The sequence below is a fragment of the Calonectris borealis genome, chromosome 8, assembly GCF_964195595.1.
Source record: "Calonectris borealis chromosome 8, bCalBor7.hap1.2, whole genome shotgun sequence".
NCBI lineage: Eukaryota > Metazoa > Chordata > Aves > Procellariiformes > Procellariidae > Calonectris > Calonectris borealis.
This window is the reverse complement of record NC_134319.1, coordinates 10,629,105-10,653,408: the sequence shown is the minus strand read 5'-3', so window position 1 is coordinate 10,653,408 and position 24,304 is coordinate 10,629,105. Positions and strand designations below refer to the sequence as shown.

Sequence of the window (24,304 nt, the reverse complement as noted above, 5' to 3'; positions counted from 1 at the left end):
CTTATCACCTGCTTTGCCTCCAGCATTTCAGCATTTTTCACTTGTTACATTTTCACTTGCTAACCAGTTTCTGAAGCTGCAGGGCTTGAGGGTAGAATTTGGTGATCAGAGCTTTTTTCTAGACACAGCTTGCATTAATCAAGTTTTTGTCAAAAAACCATATAATTCATGGTGTATGAACACACCAGGAGTTCATACAAAGTTTTTATTATTCTCTATTGTCAAAGTTAGACCAAAATGCTCTCCAAAAAGAAAACCCTGTAATTTGTAAATAGAGGAGTTTACACTTCACTGCAGATCAAAGAGGAAACAATCTAGATCAAAAATAATCCTGTGAATTTGGCTTTCATTTTTCTCCCCAGCCAGCAGCGTTTGGCCAATATTTTGCCCTCTGTCTTTGAACAAGTGCTATTAAAAAGTAAATGAAAAATGCTTGCCTCATAGGAAGTGCTTAAACAGGAAATTCGCCTTCATGTCATTTCCCAGTTGTTATAAAATTAGCTTTAGCAGAGAGGGGAGAAGTGGAGTGGTGAAGTGCACAATCGTTTCTCTTCGTCACGAACACCTTTAGGACGCTGACCCAAGAAGAGCAACTAGCTACGAGCTGAGGTCAGGAGGATGGCTGATTTGTAACTTTGATACTAGCTACTAAAATTGAGAAGGAAGGGGGAATAAAAGCAAAAGAGGTCACAGTTCTGTAACACTGACAGTAACACACAGGTGATGGGTGCTGTCAACATTATAAACTATATACAAGACAGAGCAGGACTCTTTCTTTTCCCAGAGAATGCAACAACAACCAAAAAAGGTGTATATAACACAGTTGGCACATTATCGCGGGGATGAGGAAAGGGAGCTTCTCCTGAACGTTACAGGCTTAACTCATGGCAGTCCGGAGGACAGTTCATCTGTCTAAACATACATCCTCTCCCCCCTCCTCCTTAAATATTTAGCGAAGACCAGGCCAGTAGCAATGTCTGATGCAATTGTGGTGCTAGTAAGACGTTAATAAATGCAAAGTTTTCCCTGAAAGGGAGCATCCTACTCCAGGAATAGATGAGGTGGGTGGGGGTTCAAGGAGTGACGTGTCTAGTGCCAACCTCTGGTGCATCTTCTGGCGGGCAATGGTAGCTCATCTGGCAGTCAGTTGGGTAGAGTGTCAAGCCCAAGGGATGCCGCGTGCTGCTTTGCCCGGAGCCTTAGGTTCTCAATACTCGTTGTTTTACTGTTCAGGCTTGGAAGGGAGCTGGAGGCCTGCAGGATGGGTGAGGACCAGACCTGCTGAGCATGGGAGAGCGACTGGTAATACGACTGACAGTGCAGAGAGCTCAGCGGCGCCATGTTGACGTTCATGCCCAAGTAGGGCATGGCAGATGGTGTCCCCATTTCGAAGGAGGAGTAATGGACCAAGTTGTTGGTGGCCGCCATGTGCTGACGGAATTGCTCCTGCAGGCGGAAGAGGCTCAGGGGCGAGGAGGAGTAGGAGTGAGTCTGAGCCAGGCCACTGCTGGATGAAGGCGTCACGGTCGCACTGATAGGGGACTCTGTAGCAGGGGACAGAGGGCAGGGGGGTTATTTCTACAGGCTGGATTCAGGTGTTGATCCTCACCCCAGCAGGGCTTCTCTCTTGCATCAGGAGGGCAAATGAGAGGGGTTGTGTTAGCTCAGGAGAGCTAAACATGTCTGCTCCATACTTAGCATCTTACAGCATAGAAACAGGGCTGACCTCTTTGCTATGGCTTTCCTGCTGCTGCTGGGCACTGTTCTCCCCAGGCTCTAACCTGAGCTCTAACCTTTCTCTGCTCCTGCTACAAGAGACATCATGCCCTCTGTGGGTCCCATTTAGTGCTGGGGACAAGAAGACAAGTCTGGGCAGCCTACCTGCAATCACCCACGCCATAGGGAATAAGGGACCATACCCAACCACCAGCATCCCCCTTGGAAATGCCAGGTCCTGACACCAATCCCCATCAAGATGCTGCCTCTCACCTGCTTTTGGGCTTGCTCTCTTGCAATTCAAAGCCTTGCTGTCCACACCAGGGCTCTTGTCCACTTTAGCCTCGTCCAAGGTGCTCTTAAACTCCTCCTCTCTGTCGGTCTGGTCCTCGGGCGCTGACTCACTGGCTGACTGCTCCGACAGAGTTAGGCTGAGGTCCGCGCCTACCTCGGTTGGGAGGCTCTGGACCTTCTCAGTGTCCGGGGTGGTGGCCTGGGTCTCCAGCATGGGTGGCTCCGTCTTTCCCTCACTGTGGTTCCCTTCACAGTCCTTCTGCTTCTGCAGCTGCTCCTTCTGCAGGCTGCGCTGCTTCTTCCGGAATTTGGCTCTCCGGTTCTTGAACCAAACCTTCAATGCCACAAACAGCAAGGGGGAGAAGTGGTGAGAATCCTGCTTAGTGCCAAATTCAGCGTCATTCAGCCTGGGAGCTTCAGGGGAACCCCAAGTAATGAGGTGCTGCAAGCCTACTGTGCCCAAATGTCATCCCATTTTGTCGGATCTTAGAGCTCTACCTCTTTCCAGTGCTTCTACAAATAGCACAACAAATATATTTTTAAAAATGTCCAGCCTGTATGTTGATTCTTTAAGCCACTCCACCGGTGTTGTTTTCTGGTTTTTTGTTTTGTTTTGTTTTTTTTCTAAATTGGTCAGGCAGTTGTGTCAAACCAGAATGTCTTATAGCTGAGTCTGATGACATTACATTGGCAGTACAGTGCTCTGTTAGTTTCTAAAACGATTCGATTATAAGTGTACCAAAACTATGGCTGCAACACTAAAAATAAGTCATTACAGGCATAAGTTGTCTGGGAACTGAATTTAGGGAAGGAGGAGAAAATCCACATTTTTAACCTGAATCAGTAGATATGGATTGGAAGAAATATATTTACAAATCTTGTTAGTGTAGTTTCGTTAGTTGAGGAAACAAAAATTTTGAAGATCAAAATGTCTTGACATTTATATAAAAGAACTATTTTTTTCTACTACTTATCCACTTCACACTGAAGAACTTGCTATTTAGTCTTTTAAAGCCCAGCAATGCAAGAACCTCCCCATCAGCAGGTTATGAAGCACATTGCGCTAGTTGAAATTAAAAAAAAAAACAAAAAACAAAACTAAGCCTTGGCCTGAGATGTTACAAATATTGACACTGGTGGAAAAGAGCAGCTGGAATTACTTGGGTTTCTGCTCTTCTGAGAAAGCCAGAAAAGCCTTGCAAATAAATAAATAAGTAGACTTCTGTTGATGTTTCTAAAATTTCCCCCAAAGAAATGTGAAAGAACAAATGAAAACCAGTGTACACTTCAGACAATCCTAAATTTAAAAAATGTGCCTGTGGATTAAGAATTTCTTTAGCAGATGTGTGACTTTGGATGATTTTATCCCCCCTCCCGCCCCCACCTTTGACAACTTTACTGCCCCAAAATCTTTGGTTACAGTGAAAGAATCTTGAAAGTTCAACCCTCTGGGAACCCCACTATATTCTTTTAAACATCCCCACTCACAAAACCACAAAATATCAGTACCTGGACTCTGGCTTCAGGTAGGTTTGTGCACATAGCCAGCCGCTCTCTCATCACCACATCTGGGTAGTGAGTCTTCTGGAAGGTCTTCTCCAGCGCCTCCAGCTGTTGGGCAGTGAAGGCCGTGCGACTTCGCCTTTGTTTGCGGTGCTGGGATCCATAACGTGCCTCCAAAATGATGTCTTGAAATGTACAGCCGTTGGAAGACAAGAAAAGTGGCCAATTTAATTATTGGAATTTGTGTGCTGACAGTTGAGTAAAGCACTTTGCAAACACCAGATGAACCTACAAAATATTTTTTTTCATGGCTCGAGCTAATAAAACACATACATGCATTTTGCTGGTTAATTGAGGTGTCCAAGGAGATAAAACCTCTGACTAGAAAGCCTGTTCTGGAAAGGGAATCTCTTTCTATGACAGCTGTGGAAACGGTTGAGACTCCAATGCTAAATTTGGTTGAAATAAGCCAATCTGCTCCAACATCAGTGGGGCAGGACACGCAGATGCCCAGACCTCACCGTGGCATAAACCTCTTTCATTAAGAAACACAATTAAAAGCAAGGTGGCGAGATTCACCGTTGTAATCAGGAGAGGGACCCAGCATTATGTGTCATGTTCTCCTTTGAAGCCAAGGGCAGAGCTTCGGTAGGCTTCAACGCTGCCATAATGCGCTAGGCTGTTGGGTGGGAAGAGCCCATGCAGCTCGAATGCAGCTGCCTCTAGCTCATTTTGTTGGCTGCAGCTGCATTAGAAGACATGCATCTTCCCAGAAACCAGGCTGAACTGGCTCTTCTTTAGTGTCTTGTATGTAGCTCACTGTAGTCTTCAAGGCATGATATAGGAGAGCTGTTCTGGGCTCCAGTTCAGGAAAGCACTTAAGCTCATGTGCTTATGTGTGTTTAGCTTGAAAGCACATGCTTTACTGAGCGTGGACGCTCTCCAGCATCTGGGGTGGAAACGCCAGCCAGGAACCAAGCCCAGCCCCACTGATTGCAAGCCCAGAGCTCATGTGCTGAGCTCTTCTCAGTAGAGGAGCTACTCAGAAGGTCTGACTTTGCAAACTGTGCTTGCAAAATTGAGGGCAGAGAAGAAATTCAGACTGGGGAAAATCTGAGGCCAACAGTAAAGGGCTTATTGTTTTACCAGAGGCGTTATTATTGCTCAAGAGCTAGTGGGAGTAGAAAGATCTTAAATCAATGAAAGTAAGTTACTTTAAAATGAAAAAAAAAAACCCAAACCTTTTATTATGCAAGTTGGGACATGCTGTGCTACAGCATCGGAATGAAATAGTCTGGCGAGAGGTTTGCTCTCAAAGAGGAAATGCAGAAAGAGCTGTGTCTGGTATCATTTTTAATTCAGTTAAGAATGTGACTTCCAGTAGAAGGGAGGAATGAACACACTAGAAAACAACCTAACAGGGAGAAAAGTCGGCATTATCAGTGCGCGGAGCCAGATGAAGGCTCTTGCTGCTGTTTATTTGTGCTTTTGTCACGAGTGTCGTGGCGTGAATGTAAACAACAAAACAAAACCTGCTGTCAGGCCAGCCCCAGAACCACACAGCCAGGTTCCAAATATGTTGGCTAACGAGCGTAGCAAATCAGATTTGCGCTACTCAAGCATTCCTCTTCCAAACTTCCAGCTGTTTCATTCTAGGTCAGCATTTGCAGCGCCTTTCTGGGCGATTGCCAAAGCCGCATGGTTTTGGCAACCTGGAAAAGATGTGATCAGGCTAAAGGTCTTCGGCCAAATGCAATATAGTGTTGGTTGCCTACAAGAGACTTTTGTGTTCGAGGTGTCGGAGCTCCTCGGGGAGTTCAAATGCTGGTAATAGCTGCCACTTTGGAGGCCAAGAGACCGTCCTTGATGCATTCAGACACAGCTCACGGTGCAGCCAGGCAAGGAGAAGGGATGTTCCAGGACAAGAAATCAAAGCTACCCCCAAATGTTTTACAAAGCTAACATTTGTGTTTCAAGTACAAGAAAGCAGGAGAAAGGACACTGGTTAAACACCCTACCTGCAGGCTGGAATATTCCCGAATTTCTAGAGTAGAGGTTAGACCTACCAGCTCCCCAGAGGCGGCAGCTCATGCATTAAGTTTGGCCACTCCAACGAGAGCCAACCAGCAATTATTTTAATGCTTTAACTATGTTTTCAGGCTTTGTGCAAGAAGGAGAATATAAATTGCAGGTGAGGCTTTCCAGTTACAATCAGAAACCTCTGTTTTTCTGACTTAAGGTCATTTGCTTTTGTGCTGCTTTATTCTGACTGTCCCTGGAAGGCAAATGAGATCTATAACCTGCACTGAAAGATATTCAGAAGTAACAGAATGTGAAGCAACTGCAAAGGAACCAGCTCGTAGGTATATAATGCCTACCCCACCAATGATAAGCAGACAAGGGGACCGCGGGATTTAATTTGGAAAGTCTTCCAGGTAGGTTATTAATTTTAAAGATAAGAGGTCAGAAAACCAATTGAATCTCTTGGTCAAAAATATGAGAATAGCTTTTTTATTCTTTTTTTTTTTTTTATCTCCCTCTGCTTTTACCCTAATTAGGGTCAAAGCCATTAAGTCCTTCATGCTCTACTGTAAAAGATACAGGTGATCACAAAAATCTTTCAAGAGATCCTTGCATCTAGGAAAGGGGCACCTTGAGACCCAAGGTCTGCAAGGTACATTGCAGAGTTCCGGACCATCTGCTCCCATCTGACCACCTATACGCTGAAAGGATGAGGGAAGGAGGGGATGGATGACCAGGGTAAGGAAAGTGCCCACCTGTCATCACTCTGCAACCCAACAGTAGAGCCAGGATTAGAGTCCAGGTCCCCTTGATCCCACTTTGGTTCTTTTTCGATGAGGACAGCGACTCCCAGCTCTGCCCTGTGACCTCCCAGAGATCCCACAGGCCACAGTGAGTGGTCTGAGGAACCATGTTAAGGAGGTCACTACTAGCAGCTGGATAAAGGAACATTGCTGGCATGAAGATTTGAGAGTCAGCTGTGGTTCACTGATCCAAAGAGTCTGAGACCTTTACCACCATGCCTTCATGGACTACCCACCTAGGAGGACCGTCCTGAAACTTCTGCATCTTTATTTTGGCTTAAGCCCATGTCTCTTAAATTTAGCCCACTAAAGTTGTCTGAGTAAATAATTTTTTCCACCTACTCTAGGCTGGAAGGAGTCACTCCACGTTTTTGGCTTTTTTTTTTTCCTTTAATATCAGACAGCTAGAAAGCTATCTTAAAGCAGTGTAATTTTCAGACAGTCAAGGAAGGTCGTTCCATTCTGGGAAGGTCTCTTGAATCACATCTACGGTAACTTTTTGCTTTATTTCAGCATGCTGGTTGTCAGGTCTGCTCTACCACACTGCATCCAAGCCCTGACCAAAACTGTGATGTTGCAGCTGCTGCCCGTTTGCGTTGCAGCAGCCTTTGATGATCTCAGCCAGACCTGGGTGTTTTGTGGTAAGCTGAAATGTAGAGCAGATATATTTGCCCTACCATGCCAAATATTCTAGGTCTCCATCAATTATTTTTGAACAATTCCCCCTACCAAATCATAAAATACTACCTGGACTTTGCACTTCCTTCTAGTGACAGTGTTGTTGTAGTGCTGTTACACTCATGGCTGAACACAGAAAACCAGATCGGATGCTCTGGAGCAGCGGCTCCTGTCCCACTGTCCCACCATCAACAATGCTGTGTAAATAACACTCTCTGGGTAAAGTCACACATGACTTTCTCTGAGCCTAAAAAAGCTCTTTTATGGAAGGCAAAATTCAACAGCAACAGAGAGGGAGCCAGCAGGACCTGCAAGAAAGCGTCACCCAAGCCAAGGTGAAGAATAGGTCAAGGTGAGACCCAAAGAAGATCCAAAAGAAGATCATTTTCCAGAGAGAAAGAGTGTTTGGTAGGACAAGAAATGGAAAATAGTTGCAAGAAGGGGCAACGTGGCAGAACAAGCTACGGCTTGGGATGGCAGGAGATGGCTGTTGGGGGATGCAAGTCCTGGGCCCCTCGGTGGGGGAATCCAATTCACTGCGTGCTCATATTCTCTGTGTTGTTATTTACTAACAAAAAAGTAAAATTTTCTGCTCTTTTTTGTTCACGTCTTAAAACATATTTCAGTGTCTTTTTAAATCTCTCTTTTTAATCCCATATAGTGGGGCTGCGTCCCTTCTCAGCCCCGGGCTCCCCAGCCGTCGGAGGCCAGTCTGCAGCAAGGCGCAGTGGTCCACTGGCAGCGAACACTGGTGGACACTTGTCACCTGCAGAGCTTGGCCACGTGGCCAGTATTCAGGAGCACACCATGCCAGTTGGCTACGTCACACTCCAACTCCCGAAAAATCGTTTCACTCAGCGCTAGCAACAAGGGTTGTTTTCCCAGGGAACGGCAAAAGCCATGCGTTGTTCTTACCAGCCAGTCTCTCTGCCAGGGTGAGGGCATGCACCGAGGGCCTGTAGTCGGGGGCGTGCTGGGCTTGCTGAGCTGCCTGCTGGTGGAGGTTGTACATGGCGCTCAGCGAATTCATGGCGTGGAGGGAGTAACCGTTCACTCCATAGTGCTGCATGGCGACATAAATCTGAAAAACAGCAGCCGGAGGAGAGAGGTGCTTAGGAACGTGCTATTCCAGCGTCCTGGTGTCTGAACAGAGCTTTGGAAATGCTGAGCTCAAACTTAAGCTGCCACATGCAAGGCTCACTTCCAACCTCCCAGCTCCAACAGGTTCTGGGACAGGAATCAAAATACCTCCCGTAGACCTAAAGCACCAGTGACGCCAGTCTGGCTTCCAAGCTTAAAGATCAGCATCTGACTATATCCTGCTCATCATATGCTGAACAAAAGATGGAAAAGGATTTTTTTACATACCATAATAAAATATATCATATTATTGTTACTTCTAATGAAGCAACCTAGCTCTGTCGCAGAACTAGCTGGGATTTTGTCCCTGTCATTGCTTACAGTGGGCTGTTCCATAATCCCATTGCTATAATGTCAAATAATCTTTCTTATCTGAACCCACTCATGCGTAATTTATTTCCATTCATTTTTCTTAAGGTTCTTCTTAACAAAACACAAACAATACAGAAAAAAGGGAAAAAAACCCCGTGTGGTGTAAAAGAAAATAAATCTGTAGCGTAATAGGACCAAAATGTTATGGCTAAAGAGGGAATTAAGGTTTGCAATAAATACTGACATTTCATAGCTCAACAGCAAGGAAATTATTTCAAAAAACTAATGGCTTTTTTTCTACTGTGGGCTCTGCATGAAACTTCAAGCTGCTTTTCCTTACAGACCATCTGTAAAACTGAGCTAATATTGATCTCAAAAGCTGAGTGATGCTTCATTCGCCCATGTTATAAATGACTGAGGGCCTCCAGGATGCTGTTTCTGCAGTTTGTAAGACATTGGAAAGGAAGTTGTGAAACATTTGCTATAAAAGAAAATTTTAAAAATGCCATTTACATAAGCAAGTCATCATCTGGAAAGTCAGAGAAGTCAGACCATTCAGAGAAAGAGGTCCAGCTGGACTAACTTAAGGAAAGCAGACACGTTATCTAGGAAACCTCTTAGAAAACAGTTTTGATGACTGGAGGGAGGTGGTTCAACTCCCACGATTTTAGGAGAAACTTGATGCATTGAACAGCAAAAATTTGGATAAAAAATTATTTGTTGTTTTTTCTGTACTGAGGAAAGATCTTCATTTTTGCCTGTAGAGGATTTATACCATGGAGGACAGACTCTCAGTGAAGAGGGAGGAATGGAAACGAGTTAGTCCCACTACCCCCCGGCTCTGAATTCCGATTCTCTCCCAAACCACCTTGATGTAGGAAGCAGAAACATGGAGTGACCTTGTTTAACATCCAAAGACCAAGCTGTAGTTCCTGGGAAAAGCAGCTGAATTCTGTGTTGTAGGGTCTAGCAATGACCTGGGGCATCTTCTGGCTTCACCCTCGCAAGCATTTCTCCTTCACGGTGCCCAGGAACAGCGGAGGGAAGCCATGCAGCTGGAGTTTGGTCAAACACCCTGCCAGCTCAGGGATGGTCCTTGTTGCTGTGGGATGGTTTTTTTTGACTGAGGGATTTTGTGTCATGAGGGTGAGCGCTGCCTTTGGGATTCTCTTCTCCAAGAGGCTGCGGTAATTATAAACCAGTAATTTGGGAATCTAGCACTCAGCCTCATTCCTGTTTCCCTGAGTCCCTTCTGCTCTGCCATCACATCATTTCAGTGCCAAGAGTGCTGGTGGAGGGCGACAGATCCAGATGTGGTTACACCACGAAGATCTGATACACACCCTGATGCCACCTTCACCTGCTTTGTGTCTCCTGTTCGCCTGCTCTGGATTCACTCCCCAATTATTCTTTAGTTTTAGACTCAAAAAAAATCTCGGTGGCTATCCAGCACCTACATAGAATCATAGAATATCTCAAGTTGGAAGGGACCCACATCCCACCTCGCTTTACGAAATGCCAGCCACATCCTTATGGCCCACGGAGAACGTTACTGGTCACGTCCTTTCCTACCATATCCTATATAAGAGCATAAGAAAAAAAACCCCTACCTCCTACTTCAAAGTACAGGCAGACAATTTTTATATGGATAGCTGATTTATTGAAAAATGCATTTAAGGGTGCCTGAGACATATTTTGTAGCTAATTCTGGAAAGCAGGGGAAAATCAGATCTGCTTTGTTTTATGGTATCCAGGCAATTAATTTTGAATTCATTTTCAAAATGTTTCATTTCAATATTTACCCAAGCTTAATTTTTAAAAAAGCAAAGACATCCCCAAACAAAATAATAAACTTCATCTATACCCTATCAAGGTTTTATTCACTCTAATAGGAGAGAAAACCAACGCTATTCTAAGCTGAACCACTGCAAAAATGGATATTTTTGGTTCAGATGCTGACCTAAACACAACAATGCCATAGCTCTGCTCCAATTGAGCTTAAGGAAGACCTAAGCAATGACAACATCGTTTGCTGGTTCTCTAATCAAAGTGAGGGACTTCACATCCGACAGATTTTTGACATTTGTATTTTCCCCATGATGGGTACACAGCAAAATTACAGCGGGGATGTTGCTTTGCTGGACTGCCCAGCTTTGCTGCTGGTGGCACGTGCTAAGGGACAGGAGGGCGTCAGTGACACGCGCTGTTGACGTGGCCACAGAGGACATCTCCCATCACCTGGAGAGGACCTGCAGGTCCCCGACCCGGACACTACCCTGGATGGTTCTGGCGGCATCTGCGGCGCAGCCTTACCCCTTCCTCAGCGCAGTTCGTTTCCGAAGAGCATCATCCCACCCCAGCCTGCGGCAGAGCAGCGCTCAGCGTCCCCCAAGCCGGGTCAGCGGGCGGCAGTGCTCAGCCGGTCCCCATCGGCAGCGAGATCGCTGGAGCCGGCTGGGGAGTCATTCACTGCTTCGCTTTCGCCGTCCAGGAGCAGGACTGGTGTTCCTGGCCAACGCAGGCAGGGAAACAGAGGTTTGCATCTTCATTTTGCCTCCTCCCTTCCCACTCCCTAACTTGAAACCAGCTGGCTGGTTTCACCAGCTTTGGCCGGCGGGGTGGAGGTCTCAAAGCTTATTAAGTTCCTGCGTGTTTCGTGAAAACCATTTGAGGACACAGAACCTATTAACCGCCCTGGGCTGCTGCCAGACCTCCATCCTTAATAGATGCTGGAGAATCCACACCGGGGCTCAGCCTTGCCAGGAGATACGTGGGAGGCCAAGAGTCTTTGACTCCCAACTCACAGAAATGCCTGTTTCTTTTCTAATCCCCTTTGCATGCCGTTGGTGGTGTACCAAGCTGGCACGTTAAGGGAAAAATGAAGAGGGAGAGGAGGGGTATTTTCCCGTACTATAGAGTCTTCCAAGGACACTGCCAATGATGTTGTGTCTGGAGCCCAGTGTTTCCACTGAAAGGCTTGCTCCAGGAAGATTTCAGTTTATTTGATTGTTAAAAGATGCTTTTGTGTGTACATGTGTGTCTGAACAAATTCTTCTGGGTGGCCTAGAAGAAAGTGCATCAAATAAAAAATAAAGAAAAGAAAAAGCAGGGGACTTAACAATGATGGACTCGGGACGGGAGTCAATACCCATCATAGCTTTAGTGATAACTGCCTGGCGTGCTGCAGTGCAGACAACAGGCAGAACTTCCTACCCACTTGTGCAGCAAATGTATCATCCCAGATTCAGTATAAAAAATGAGGGAAAAGGAGATATCTTGCATTTACTGAGCGAGACTGTTCAGCCTAATAAGCAAAGTTAACTGAGACCGCAAACAGCTCCTGTTTAACTGTCAGCTCTAAGCATACTCCAAACGCAACAAATTAAATATTTAAAAGACATCATGCAGCAATTTTTTTTAATGGAGAAAGCCATTCATCAAGCCACCACTGTGTTTCACAAGCTGTCGAATAGTGCTTACACTGGTTAAAATAATCTTTATATTTCATTAAGCAACCAAATAAGCTGATCCCTCCCCACTGGCTGTATAGATGGTTTTAATTTTCAAAATCTGCAAATGCATCTTTTATGTCTCTGGGTGGCTGGAGGGCTTCAGGAACAGCCACAGCCAGGAGGAGGATGAGAGCAAAGTTTGAGCTCCTGCTTTGTGGAAGGGTACGGGCTTGAGCAGTTGTCGATACAGCTGGGAGGGTAACGTAGGAACCGTCCTGAAAGAAAGGGGATGCCTCACCCTGATTTTGTGTATCAGAGATCGTTGAAGAGTTGGGACCGGTGGAAAAAAGAGATGGGAGCTGAGGAAAGGAAAGAAAAACAATAGGTGAGAGGAAAATCTCTTTATAGGGTGAGGTTAACCTGGGTTTGCCCCTGCCGAGAGCCTGCGGGCTGATCCTGCGGCATTTGCTCAGCACAGGGGGATGGATGCCTCCGTGCAGTGCCTGGGGCTGATACCTCCTGGGGCGGGGGGGTTTCCTTCTGCAGGGCCCCTCGGGGCCACATCGGTGACTCTCCCATCCCCGGCATCAAAAGACTTGCTCTCTCCCAGCCACCCACGTTTCGCAGCACCAGGCTGTGAGGTCTCCACACCATGCCCCGTGCTGGACCCTGCCAGGGTTCCCACTCCTTCTGCCTTTGCAATCCTGGCAGTCCTGGAAACTCTTCTGTGTCACTTAAGTTTTCACCATGGAAGTCTCATGGATGCTGTGCCCATTTTTCTTCCCAAGCCTGCAGACCCCGCAAGCTGCGGGGGCTGTGTCCTGCCAGGATCCGGTCTCACAGAGAGGACCAGGGGTTCCCCTTAGCTTTAACTACTGCTGGCTATGAGAAACCCAGGTTTCTCCATCCTCTGCATTGCTTAGAGGCCAGGCGACATATGTCTCTGCCCATCCTAGACTAACCCAGAGAGCAGACCACTCTTTATTCAGCTGCTGCTCTTCAATCTGATGCAAAACAATTTGCACGTTTACCAGCCGGGAAGGGGAACCCCGTTATCCCGGAGCAGAGCTGCATTGCTCCAGACGCAACGTGGCTCCCATCCGCCCCTTCCCAACACTGGCCTCGAAAACTTCAGGTTCCCATAAAGTCAAATAGCACAAAAGTGGTGCAATTTATTGTACACCACTTAACAGTATAGCATATAGGGGAAATTTGGCCCTGGGCTTTAATATTATCAGCTTTGGCTTCGCAACTTTTGTAAAAGGCTTTAAGTTTCCCTATTTTAACTGGTAACTAATTTTGTATCCAGGCACATAATTCTCTTCTGAAACAAGATGCGAAGAGGAGAGAACCACACATTTCCTCGCCAGGTGAAAACTCCGGTTCGTAGTGGCTTGTGTTTGTGTATTTGTGGAACCGAAACAGATCTGGGAACAATAAAACATCTTTTAAAAATGCAATATTGAATTTTTCTGAAAAGTACCTTGTAACAAAACATCCGTATTTTCCCTTCTAACGGGGAAAAAAACCAAACCAAAGCAAAACCACAAAACCCACCCTGGAGCTGTATTAACTGCGCCCAAGAATTTGATATCAGAGATATTTTCTGCTTGCTTCTCTCCTCATTTCACCCCCTTATTCCCCCCCATTAAAACATCTTCAGTCTGTACCTGGCTTCACCTGCCAGCCACACACAAGGCCTTTAACAAAACCACTGACAAAACTCCTTAGGGGAGAACTGTATCGATCCCTGCAGCCTGCAAACTCAAATGTCACTTGTGCTGGCCACAGAGCTCCTGTCAACGCTGGAGAGCTTGTCCCCGTGCTGAGCTGTCCTGAATAAGGGCATCCACAGCAGCTCCCTGTGCCCGGGCTGCTCTGGGGGAAAGGAACTTTAAACCAAGACAGTGGTTTTGCTCAAGTGCATTACTTGGAGTAACACACCTCCTTCCCCCCCAAATCTAAACTGAGCCAAGGTGGAGGAATTTTCTTCAATAGCGTATTCTGGCCAGTTTTCCCAGGTAGAAGTAAAAAAACCGCCTAGTTCAAGACACTTGCCCTTCTCAAGCAAAGGCCTTTGGGAGAGGTGAGTTTGAGGCTGGATGTAGGACTCGAAGCTTTGCAGGAGCTTTGGGCTCTTTTCTCTTTTCCCTTCAGTTGGTCCATCCAAATACTGAGTCATCCCAAACCCAAAAACGTACTGAGACTAAATTCATCGACCCACACAAGATGCTCAGGTGCCATCGTGAAGAATGGGGTATTAAAACCTATGAATTAAAAAGACTGATTTTTTCCTAGGGAAGTCAGGAAGAGGATACCAGAGCCTGCTTTTGACTGGTGGGAACCATGGGGTGTTACGTTATCATTTCAATAAATCTGTCCAGAAACTGGGAGGGTGGTTGTGGTGGGGGGTGTACGAGGCCTTCTTTATGTGGGAAATAAGCTGTACTAAAAAAGTTACATCTGGACTTTGGCAATTCATTGGTAGAAGTGAATTTCAACACCATAGTTCATTACTGATGAAGAGAGATTCGCCGGAGATGCATTTGAAGTTTGGAAGAACTCAGCACCGCCTCGGGTCTGCGCCCTGATGCAAGACACAGCTGGAACATGGGAAAAGCGTCAGGAAAAAAAAAATCGTGAAAGAAAAATCTGGTGCTCTTGTCTGGTGTTCGGGGTCCTGCAGGTGACAGAAAAAAATAGGAGCAGCCCTGTCAGGTAAAAAGAAAAGTTGTGGTCCTCCAGCGCGCGTGCCTGCTGGGGCGGTACGAATCGCTACTCGTGTTTATGCAAAGCACAGGAACCCGTTGTTCATTACTAACGGAGAATAACGGCAAATGGTTTGTGCTGACAACGTCCCCCTTATTACTGCTGGCAATAAACATCATCGAAAATAAAATCACAACAAAGTATTCCCCCCTCTCCTGGAGCTGTTCTGCTTTATGATTTTATGCTTTGAGTCCTTATTCAGAAACACTTTAAATCAGCAAGATAAATAATGAATCGCTGTCTCTGCTTATCTGACAGTCTAGGAAAATAGGCTCACTCTATATACAGACATCGGGTTTATATGTATTTGGTACTAAATGAATTACATACCTGGGGGGTTCTGAATAAATGATCCTTGCAAGAGGTTTTCTTCAATCTTTTTTTTTTTATATCCCTAAATCTTTAAGATATATAAAGGTCCAAAATCATGTAAGATAATAACCAGCATGTTATAAATCACTTTTGTTCCTCACGTGAGATCGCTGAATGTCTAAGGAAACAATCTCACCTTTGTAGTGGATGAAATATAAATAATTTGAAATACTGCAACACATCATATTTTCTCATTCAAACGTCAAAGTCTGAGAGCAACATGCACCATAAAAAACAGGCTTCCAAAGGACTTTTCTTATAGCTGAAATAAAGGAATTGAGAACAGCTCTCAAAAAAATCAAGATTCCCCATTTCTAATCTTCCTGCAATATTTCTACACCTGTGTAAATCCCTGGATTTAAATGCAGTTAATTTCTTCTGCAGAGTGAGATCTTAATCAGACCTGCTCTAGTTGAACAAGTCACAACCCACCGAAAGCAAAACCTGACTGATTACCCAATTTTTGCAGCTCGTGTTCAGCTACTAGTACTGCCCTTAGTATAAATGAAAAAGATCTTTTTCTTAAAACCAGGAGGTTTGCTAGCAGCTGAAATTTGGGAATACTTCCAGTTAGGGACAGCATCACAGTTTTGGGGTAGACCTTGTCAAATAATTGCCTCTGTCAGGGCTGTGGTGCTGAAGAGCATAGCAACTGTATTCATAATGCTCATTTATTTGTAGCGGAAACGTAATAAGTTGTGAGTTTTATAAAACAAACCTCAGAGCATCCTGCTGAGATGGGGAAGTTTTATTGCAGGGCTCTACAAACTCAGACACCGGGTTGCAAGCGGCTGAGATAACAGGCCTCGGCTGACAGAGGTAACTCATCAGTTGCTGTGATTTTTATTTAAGGCTTTTGTGAAATCATTCCCCACCCCCCACAGCCCCAGATAACAGAACCGAGTGATTGATTAGACAGTTCCTGGCAAAAGACTTTCCAGGACCTCTGTTTGCAGAGGCATGCTTCAAAGGGCAGGCTCGCGAGGTCTGAAATGAAATAAAATAAAATAAAGACACCCTCAAAATCTGTTCTTTTGAGCCAGGCTTAAGTTTTAAGGCTTGGAGCCCAGCGATTTGCAGTGTAGAGCCAGGATTGGGATCACTAAACATCACTGTGGTGCTAAACCTCTTGCTTGCCATAATTTACACACGACAGTCAGTGCTTACAGATCAAATCAGTACAAACGCACCTCCCTTCTCCCCTTCGGAGCAGCGCTCAACCCTCGGTAAAAGCTCTTGTAATCTAAATAGAAGCAGAAACATTTTCCTGGGTAAATAAGAGAAGCCCTTAACATGAACATCACTTTGGCTCTAGTTTCAAGATCTCATTCTGCTTCCAGCTCAGTCACCAGCAAAAAAAAAAAATCATGCATTTTAGATTTCTCATCATTAATATCGCAACAGAAACTGAACTCTGCAGCCCAGACCAACCCCGAGGAGTTTGTGCGCCTACAGCCCCGGCTCTGCCAGCGTTGCTGCCGCACGCTCCACGTTGGTGGATGTGAAAGGCAGCAGCGTCCCGCTGCCGCCAGGCTCTCGCGTACCTGCGCTGCCCGGCTGTTCTCACGCCTCGAGACCTGACGGCATCTCTGCCTCTGGACTGGCCCTGGCTTCAGGACTCGGAGTAACCTTAAAGCGCTGTGCAATCAAACTACTGAATTCACAAAGAGCTTAAAGTGTTTAACTTGGGTGTTTATATGAATTAAAAAAAAAAAAAAAAGTACTTTCACCCTTTCCAAAACAAGCATGTTTCTGGCTGAGTTGTATTTGCATGCCGTTTGTCTGGCTCAGCCCTTCCTCTCACTTTTGCAAAAATGGCTTTGCTTGAGAAGCATCATTTCATTTGCCTTAAGGCTGGCAAAGGGAATTTTCCAAACTGGACAATGGGAGACATCTAGGCTTCCCAAACTCTGCCCTTCTTCAGGGCTGCTGGCAGCACGAGGGGTGGCTCACTGCTTGCTCTCTGCCCCCAAAAGAGTTTTGCCTGTGGCATGTTTGACTGCAGATGGCTTGCATGAGCAAACTGACTGGCTTGAAGGCAGCTCCTTGGGAGTTCAGGAATCTCCACTGTCCTGGGAAGATGGAGCAATATCCTGGAGGATTTTACACATGACATGGTCTTATTAACAAGACAAGGATCTACAGTTCTATGTCAAAATATGTTTTTAAGCCTGCAACACTTGGTGACCAGGACCTCTGTCTGTCCTGAGCACCACAACCACGATGCTGATCTTACAATCCAGCCCTGAGCCCTAACAAGAGAGGTCAGTCACTGCAAGAAGTGCTGGCAGAAGATGGCCCTGACGGATAAGCTTTGTAAAGATTTGCTGAGGCGGTTAAACACATTCCCAGTTCCTCTCCTGCTGCTCACAGGTGCTGCCAGCTGGAACATGTGCTTGCTCCGGGCGCTCCCAGTGTGATGCCTGAGCCGAGATGCTGGGCTCCAAGGGCAGCAACTGGGATGAGGCATGGAAGGAGGGCAATTTCTCCACCCATCATCACTATTCATCAAGGAAATGTAAGTTGGGTGTTAAACTGAGAGCAGTTAGATATGCACAAGAGGAGGAGAGAGCAACGCATCTTTGTGAAAAGCAGTGGTTTGTGCCGCATCATTGGAGTTTAACCCAGTGGGCACAAAATGATTTTCCTAGGGGCTCTTTCAGCTGGCTAGCTGAAAAACTGCAAGGCTGTGACACCAAGTGCAATTTTGCTTGAAGCTGATTTTGGAGAGATCTAAAGAACATGGAAATTTTGAAGGAGACAGAAGCTGAGAGCCTGAACCCAGGATGTTTCTGCAAGTACAGCTGGCCCCTGGGTCTGCCCCTGCGGGTGGTGCTTATAGCACTCTAAACTACAGTCACAAAACACATGGTGGCAATTGCTTCTGCTTAGACTAAGATTGGCTATACGGCAAAATGACAGACAAGTCCTACCTTCGTCAAAAAGCAAAAAAAAAGAAAAAAACCCTGAACAGCAGCTCCAGCAAGCCATGCAATTGTGGGGCACTTTTAATACCTTAAAAGAATAAACCAGCGGTTTTAATTTTTCCTTCTTTACAAGTGATAACACTAATTTTCTTCCAACCACTAAAAAAGCTATTTGAGTTCAATAGCTTTTACAAGGAGGGGCTGGAGTGGGAGGAAGACTTGTGCCACCTTAAAACAGGGCCACGAACCGGAGTTGGCAGCCGAGGCGCCGGGGGCTGGGGAGCACCGCGGGTGCGTGTAATGCTTCCTTTCCCGTAAGCATTTGGATCCATATACCGAATCAAGTGCAGTTGCCAAGGTAAGCAATATATTTTGGCCACCAGCAGGTGATCTGAGCTTTAGAGAGCTGCGTGCTGTAAAACAGGCAGAGCAGCTAAATGTCCGCTGGGTTTTGTGGGGAGATGTGCAGTCCTTCAGCAGAAGCACGTTTACCCAGCTTGGGCTAACACACGCCAAGAGCACGCAGAGCTGCTGCCTGCTCGCTGCCCCCGGCGCTCGGTACGGCTGGTGTCAAAGACGTGGGGTCTCTGCAGCTCCCTTGGCAGGAGCATTTTCTTCTCCCCGAGATCTGTCAGTTCGCCTCTTCCAACCCAACTGTTTCTTTTTTTTGGAGGATCCTAGTGGAGTTCCCAAGCATCCCCCCCCACACCCCATACTTAAAGTTTTAGCATCTGGACAGTTTAAAGTAGCATGTCTCAAATCGATGTGTGCTCTGGCCACACAGAGGCTGCAATTAGTCCTAAAAGAGTTGTGCCAGCAGCTACCAGGAAGAAATCACATTTGTATTGTGGTCCACCCGCAACTCCTGGCTGTAAATACCCGTTTGCCACGGTTTGGAGACCTGCTGGTCCCTCCCGGTCCCAGCTCTGCTCTTAGCCCTCCCTCAGAGCCTCTCTCCTTCCCAGAAGCTATATCTGTACCAGACATGCTTTAGAAATCATAAAGGGCCTGATCCAAAACCTGATGAAGTCAAAAGGGAAAAAAAACCCCATCAATTTCAGTAGCTTTTGGACTGGAACAGACTGGCAGAAAAAGACCCAGGGTTTGGCTAACCCCAGTGCACCATGAATTAATTCCTGGATTTTTAGCTGCATTTCAGAGTTCTCTACCCTCTTTGCAACAAGCATATTTTGATGGACGTTGCCCCAAGGTAGGTTAGTTTATCAGTAGCTGCATAGCACTGGAAAATTTGGGCTTTATTGAATCCATGTTCTTCAGCATTTTTCCTACTTCTGTGTTTTTGCCAAATGAAGTAAGGTCGCTATAAACATTTCTGTTCAGACATGAGCAGTGGAAATCAGCACTGAACCTTTTGAAAGGGTTCAGACCCGACTGACATTCGTCAGTGCCTCAGCAGAAGCATTTCCAACTTGACGAGCTGAATTTTGGGATACCCCTGAAAAATCACTGAAAGAATAACTGGTGTCTTAGAAAACATGCGTTACTTCTAGCTAAAGGGTTTATCCTTTTGCTTCACCAGCAAAACCAGTAGGTAAGCACATCAGAAGAGCTTGGTCCTGGACCTTCTTTGCAGGACCTTTGTTTTGGCAGGGCTGGGGAGAGAAACTCTGTTCACTCCAACTTATTTTCATCTGACTCCCCTCTTTCTCAGCTAAGTGTTCTTTTAAAGGATAAAGACACTGGGAACAAAAGCCACTGCAGTCACTCCCTCTATGACTAAATTGTGCAAAACTTGCCTGGCCAGCCTGCCCTTCTCTCTGACCTGTGGGAAGCTCCTCTGGCTCTGTTTCTTGCATGCAGGTAGCGACCCCGGCACTAAGGAGAAGCAACATCTGCACCAGCTCTGTGAAACAGAGCTGCATCTTCTGAGGCGGCAATAAGATCACTGCAGGAGCCTGCTGATATGTGTAAGCATGAGGAGAATGTCCCATTTGGACATCAAGATCTCTTTAAATTAGCAAGGAAAGCTGGAAAGCCAATCTAAATTGGCTTTCTGTGTACTGACGGTATGATTTTGGATGTATTTTTGCGTTGAGTACGTTGGCGTAATTTAATACAACCTCTCATCAGTCATGGGGTAACTCAGAGTTGAAGTCACTTTTACCCTTTCAGGAATTTTCTGCCCTTACATTTCTTAGTTAAAACGGAAAAACTGAACTTAGAAACATGATCTGAAAGCCAGAGGGCTGTAGGTGGAACGTGGACCAGGGAGGGTGTAAAACCTCTCCTCCTCAAGGTGAGCCCCACCCTGCCCTCCCTAGGACAGTCAGGGCAAGGGGACAGCCTCATCGGCACTGGGGCACCCCTTGGGGCTCGGCCTTTGCCCCCATCGAGGGCACGGCTCACGCCCCATGGGTGGGTGAGGAACCAGCACCCACTGGGGATGTGGGAAAACCCAGCTGCTTCGGGTCCAAGCTGTCCACGGCTTGGAAACTCAGAGTGGGGAGGAAAAAAGCAGTAGGGATTTAATGAAAAGCTGAGGAAAGGGGCTACTGGAGGTCACCCCCGCAGCCCACCTCGCTGAACCCCGGCCAGGCTGGGAAGCGGCCGGCGGCCCCGGGACCCCCCGGCCCCCGCCCCGGCCGGAGGACGGTCCCCACCGAGCCAGCTAAGAGCAGATTTCGCTCCTCATTTGCTTTGTGCTCCATGCAGAGGTGAGAGGAGAGGGGGAGAGACGAAAAAAACCCTGCAGCCCTGCCTTTGGGAAAGCGGGAGGCTACTTCAGACAAAACTGTTATCCATTAACATCCAATTATCACTTGGTCCAAGCCATTAATTATAAATCAGCCTCCTAATTGGGATAATTAGCTCTCTGCTACTTAATGTAGTATGACTGATGCGTTTGGAAAGAAGGTAATCACTCCATTTGTTTAGCGTTAGGCGAACAAATCCAACTCTCATGGTTTAATTTCAGCCTTAGCGTCCTCCCTCCCGCCCCGACCCCCCACCAGCATTAAAAGCTCTTTGCAGCCCCATTAATTGTTGGGAATCACGGCGAGGATGGGCACACTCAGCTCCGCGGGGCTTTCGGGAGGGCAGCCCCCGGGCCGGGGATGCGACCGGGCCCCCCCACTCCCCGCCCGGGAATTGCTATGGTTTTCGGGAGGGGGTTAATTAGAGCGGACGGGTTTGAACCCGAGCGCGACCCACAGGTGCGATCGCTCCAGAGGAAGCGGGGGGCTCCGCGCTCCCCACCCCACCCCACCCCCCCCCGCAGCCCCTCGCCACCGCGGCCGGGCCTCGCTTTTAGAAACCTCTTTGGGGAGAGCGGAAAAACTTTCCTTCTTCCTTTTAAAATTTTTTTTTTCTTTTTCTCTCCTTTCCCCCCACTTCCCCTGGATGTCTCATTAATGCCGGCTGCTCGGCGAGCCGCCGATAGCTGCGGGACATGATTAGATATTTATTACTGTCATTTACATGGAAAACTTGAGCTAACCAAGTGGAACTGGAGGGGGCCGCCGGAGGGGACGGGATGGGGCGGAGGGGGGAGATTTGTTTTTCCCCGGCGCTGGAAGCCGAGCCGGAGCGCGGGACGCAGCCGGAGCCCGGCCGGCGGGTGCGGGGGGAATCCCGCAGAGCCCTTCCCTCCCGCCCCGGAGACCGGGGTTTTGGGTCGAGCCCTCCGCGGGTCCCAGGCTTTGGTGCCGCTTCGCTCCGCCCGCGTTTCGTTTCGAAAGGGATCGGGCAGCGCTCGGTGCACGCATCCCACCGGGAAACGGGGAATGTTGCCCCCTCCCACCTTTCTGCTGCCGGGCTCGCCGAGGCGACCCTCGGGGACACCAAAGACTCGGCCCGGGATGCGCTGTCCCCCCTTCCCCCACGCCCCAGCCGGCCGAGGTCCTCGCCTGGAAATAAATGGAAAGAGCAGCCGGGGAAAGCCGCCGGCCGCGGGGACCGGAGGGCTCCGTGCGGGGCATTTCTTGCCCCTTCTCCCTAAAAAAAAAAGGGGCAGCCACGGCAGGTCTCGCAGTCAAACCCCATCACCCTTGGAGGAAAACTTCTCCGAAAGCCTTGCTTTGGGCTACAGGCGCCCCTGTATCCCCCCAAGGCGGGACCCCCCTCCCGGGGAGGGTCACCCTCGCCCTCTCCTTGCCCCCTGCAAGGGGGACGGGTCCCCGGTGTCCCGGGCAGCCGGCACCGAGCGGGGACATGGACTTTTTTCAGCTCAAGCGCTGGCTGCGGCGGAGCCCCCCCTCCTTCCCTATCTGTTATCCCATGGCCCGAGGGGCGACTCTGGCGGAGATGTATGAGATCTCTTGCGGTAAAAATATGCACGCTGATCCCCATTTGGTTAGCCCTATAATGGAGGTGTAAATAGGTTTCGACTGCGAAGCCCTTAATTTATCAAGCGAGCCTGACAGCGCAGGTCCGGGATTTATATACCTCTTAAAGAGTGAGAGCAGGGAGGGGGGTCCCTTGCAGGCGGGTCCCCGTCCGTTTTGCCGTCTAACCTCGCAAAGGGGTGGTGTGCGGGTGTGATTTTCCCTAGAAAGGTTTCCTAGCGCTGCCGGAGTTTTGCCCTCCCTCGCCGGCCCTTCCGCACTCAACTTCCAGGCGCATCAGAAAAAAAACCCAGCCCCAGAGCCGCCCCCCACGCGCGGCCGTCGCCCGGCATCCCCCTCTTCCCCGGCCCCGCTCGGGGTTGTTTCTGCCCCCGGCGAGCTCTCACCGGGCTGCGAGGCTTATTAAAACATCATTATGTAAATGGGGGAGAAAGTTGCGCTGTCCCCGCCTCGGAGCCCGGCAGACGGAGGGATGCGCGTCTCCACCTTCTCCTGAGCCGGGTTGCACCCCGCTTTTCCCCGCCAGTTGCCTAAACTCACAGCGGAGCGGGCCCGCGGCCCCAGCCCACCCCGCGTTTCGTGTGAGTGAGGCCCTGGGCTGGGCTAGTAGTTGGGGTTTTTGCCTTTTTTTCCTTTTTTTTTTTTTTTTTTTTTTTTTTTGGGAGAAAGCGTAGTATACTCCAAATAAAGCAAAAAAGAGGGACAGGAGCAGATGGGATTTGCGCTGGAGCCCGGGCTGGGCTTCCCCTTTCCGCGGTGCGCGCATCCCTGCCAGCCGTTCGTCCGCCGGGCGTGGAGTCCCCCACGGAGCGATTCCCCCTCCTCGCAAACAAGCCCCAAACTCCCCTTATTTTCCCCCGCATTCCCAACCCACCCGGATCCGCGCTGCGCGGGGGGTGTTGGGGATTCTTACCTGAGGCGGCGGCGGCGCAGCCTCTCCGCCCGCCGTGGGAGCGGTGACACGCGTGGGAGCGCGGCCCGCGCGGGGAGCGGGCGCAGCGCTGAGCCCCGGCCCGCCCTACTCCATCCGCCCGCGCTGCTTGCGCGCTGCCTCCGCGCCCGGCGGAGCTGCCATCTACCGGGAGGCTGCATTGAAGAAGGATTTTTAAAAGGAGCTTCATAGCGACCCGGGAGCTACCCAGCAAGATTTTCAATGGTCCTCCACCCTGTCAATCAAAACGGGGCTGCTGATACACCCCCCCATCTCCCCCCCAACACTTCTTACCAGTCATTTACTCCAAGCCGAGGTGTAAACGCCTAATTAAATCCCTGGGAGCGGATGGGATGCCGGTGGAGGGAGGAGGGCTAGACCCAGCGCCGGGCGCGGGGGGAGTGATGGGGTCTGTAAGGCATAGGGAAGGGAAGCCGTGCCTCCCCCCACGCCCCCTGCTTAGCACCACGCTGGAGCAGACCCTGAAGTTTCTCTGTCCCCCGATGGCCCCTGCCGTGGTGGTGCTGGTGGGGGATAATGTCCCAGCGTTAATTACAGAGCCGCTGCGGCCCCCCACCCTCCTTCTTGCCCCCTCGCTGTCCCAGCTTATCCTGCTGTACCCCTCGGCGGCTCCTTAAAATGGGGCGGGGGGTGGGGTGGGGGCACACGGACACGGTATACAGAAATAAAATGAGGACTAATGGAAGGAGCCCAGAGGAGCTGGGGGCGGCGGGTCCGCAGCCCGCCCCGTCGGGAAAGCTCCGCTCTGGGAGCACACGGGCGGCTCTGCCGGTGCGGGGGGGACGGGGAAGGCAGAGGGAGGGAAAGCGGGCAAGGAGGGGAGGCCACGGGGCTTTGGCAGAGAGGGAACGACCAGTTAACGCATCCCCCCGCTTTTCAATTTTTTTTTTATACGCTGCCCCGAAATATTTTTTTTTTCGGGATGTAAAAAGAGGAAAACCAGCTTTTTCTTTTCTTTTCTTTTCTTTTCTTTTCTTTTCTTTCTTTTTTTCTTTCTTTCTTTCTTTCTTTCTTTCTCTCTCTCTGCGGGATTTTCGCAGGTACCTTCCTGTCCAGCGGT

General features: G+C 48.5%; 1 protein-coding gene across 1 annotated transcript; it reads right to left on the bottom strand.

The window, feature by feature from the left end:
* Window positions 1-1,143: 1,143 nt before the first annotated feature.
* On the bottom strand, window positions 1,144-23,384 carry DMBX1 (diencephalon/mesencephalon homeobox 1). Its single transcript, XM_075157039.1, is given in 6 exon segments — window positions 1,144-1,544; window positions 1,990-2,344; window positions 3,520-3,698; window positions 7,932-8,097; window positions 23,206-23,277; window positions 23,280-23,384. Coding segments are annotated over 6 exon segments (1,278 nt in total).
* Between the last annotated feature and the right edge of the window lie 920 nt (window positions 23,385-24,304).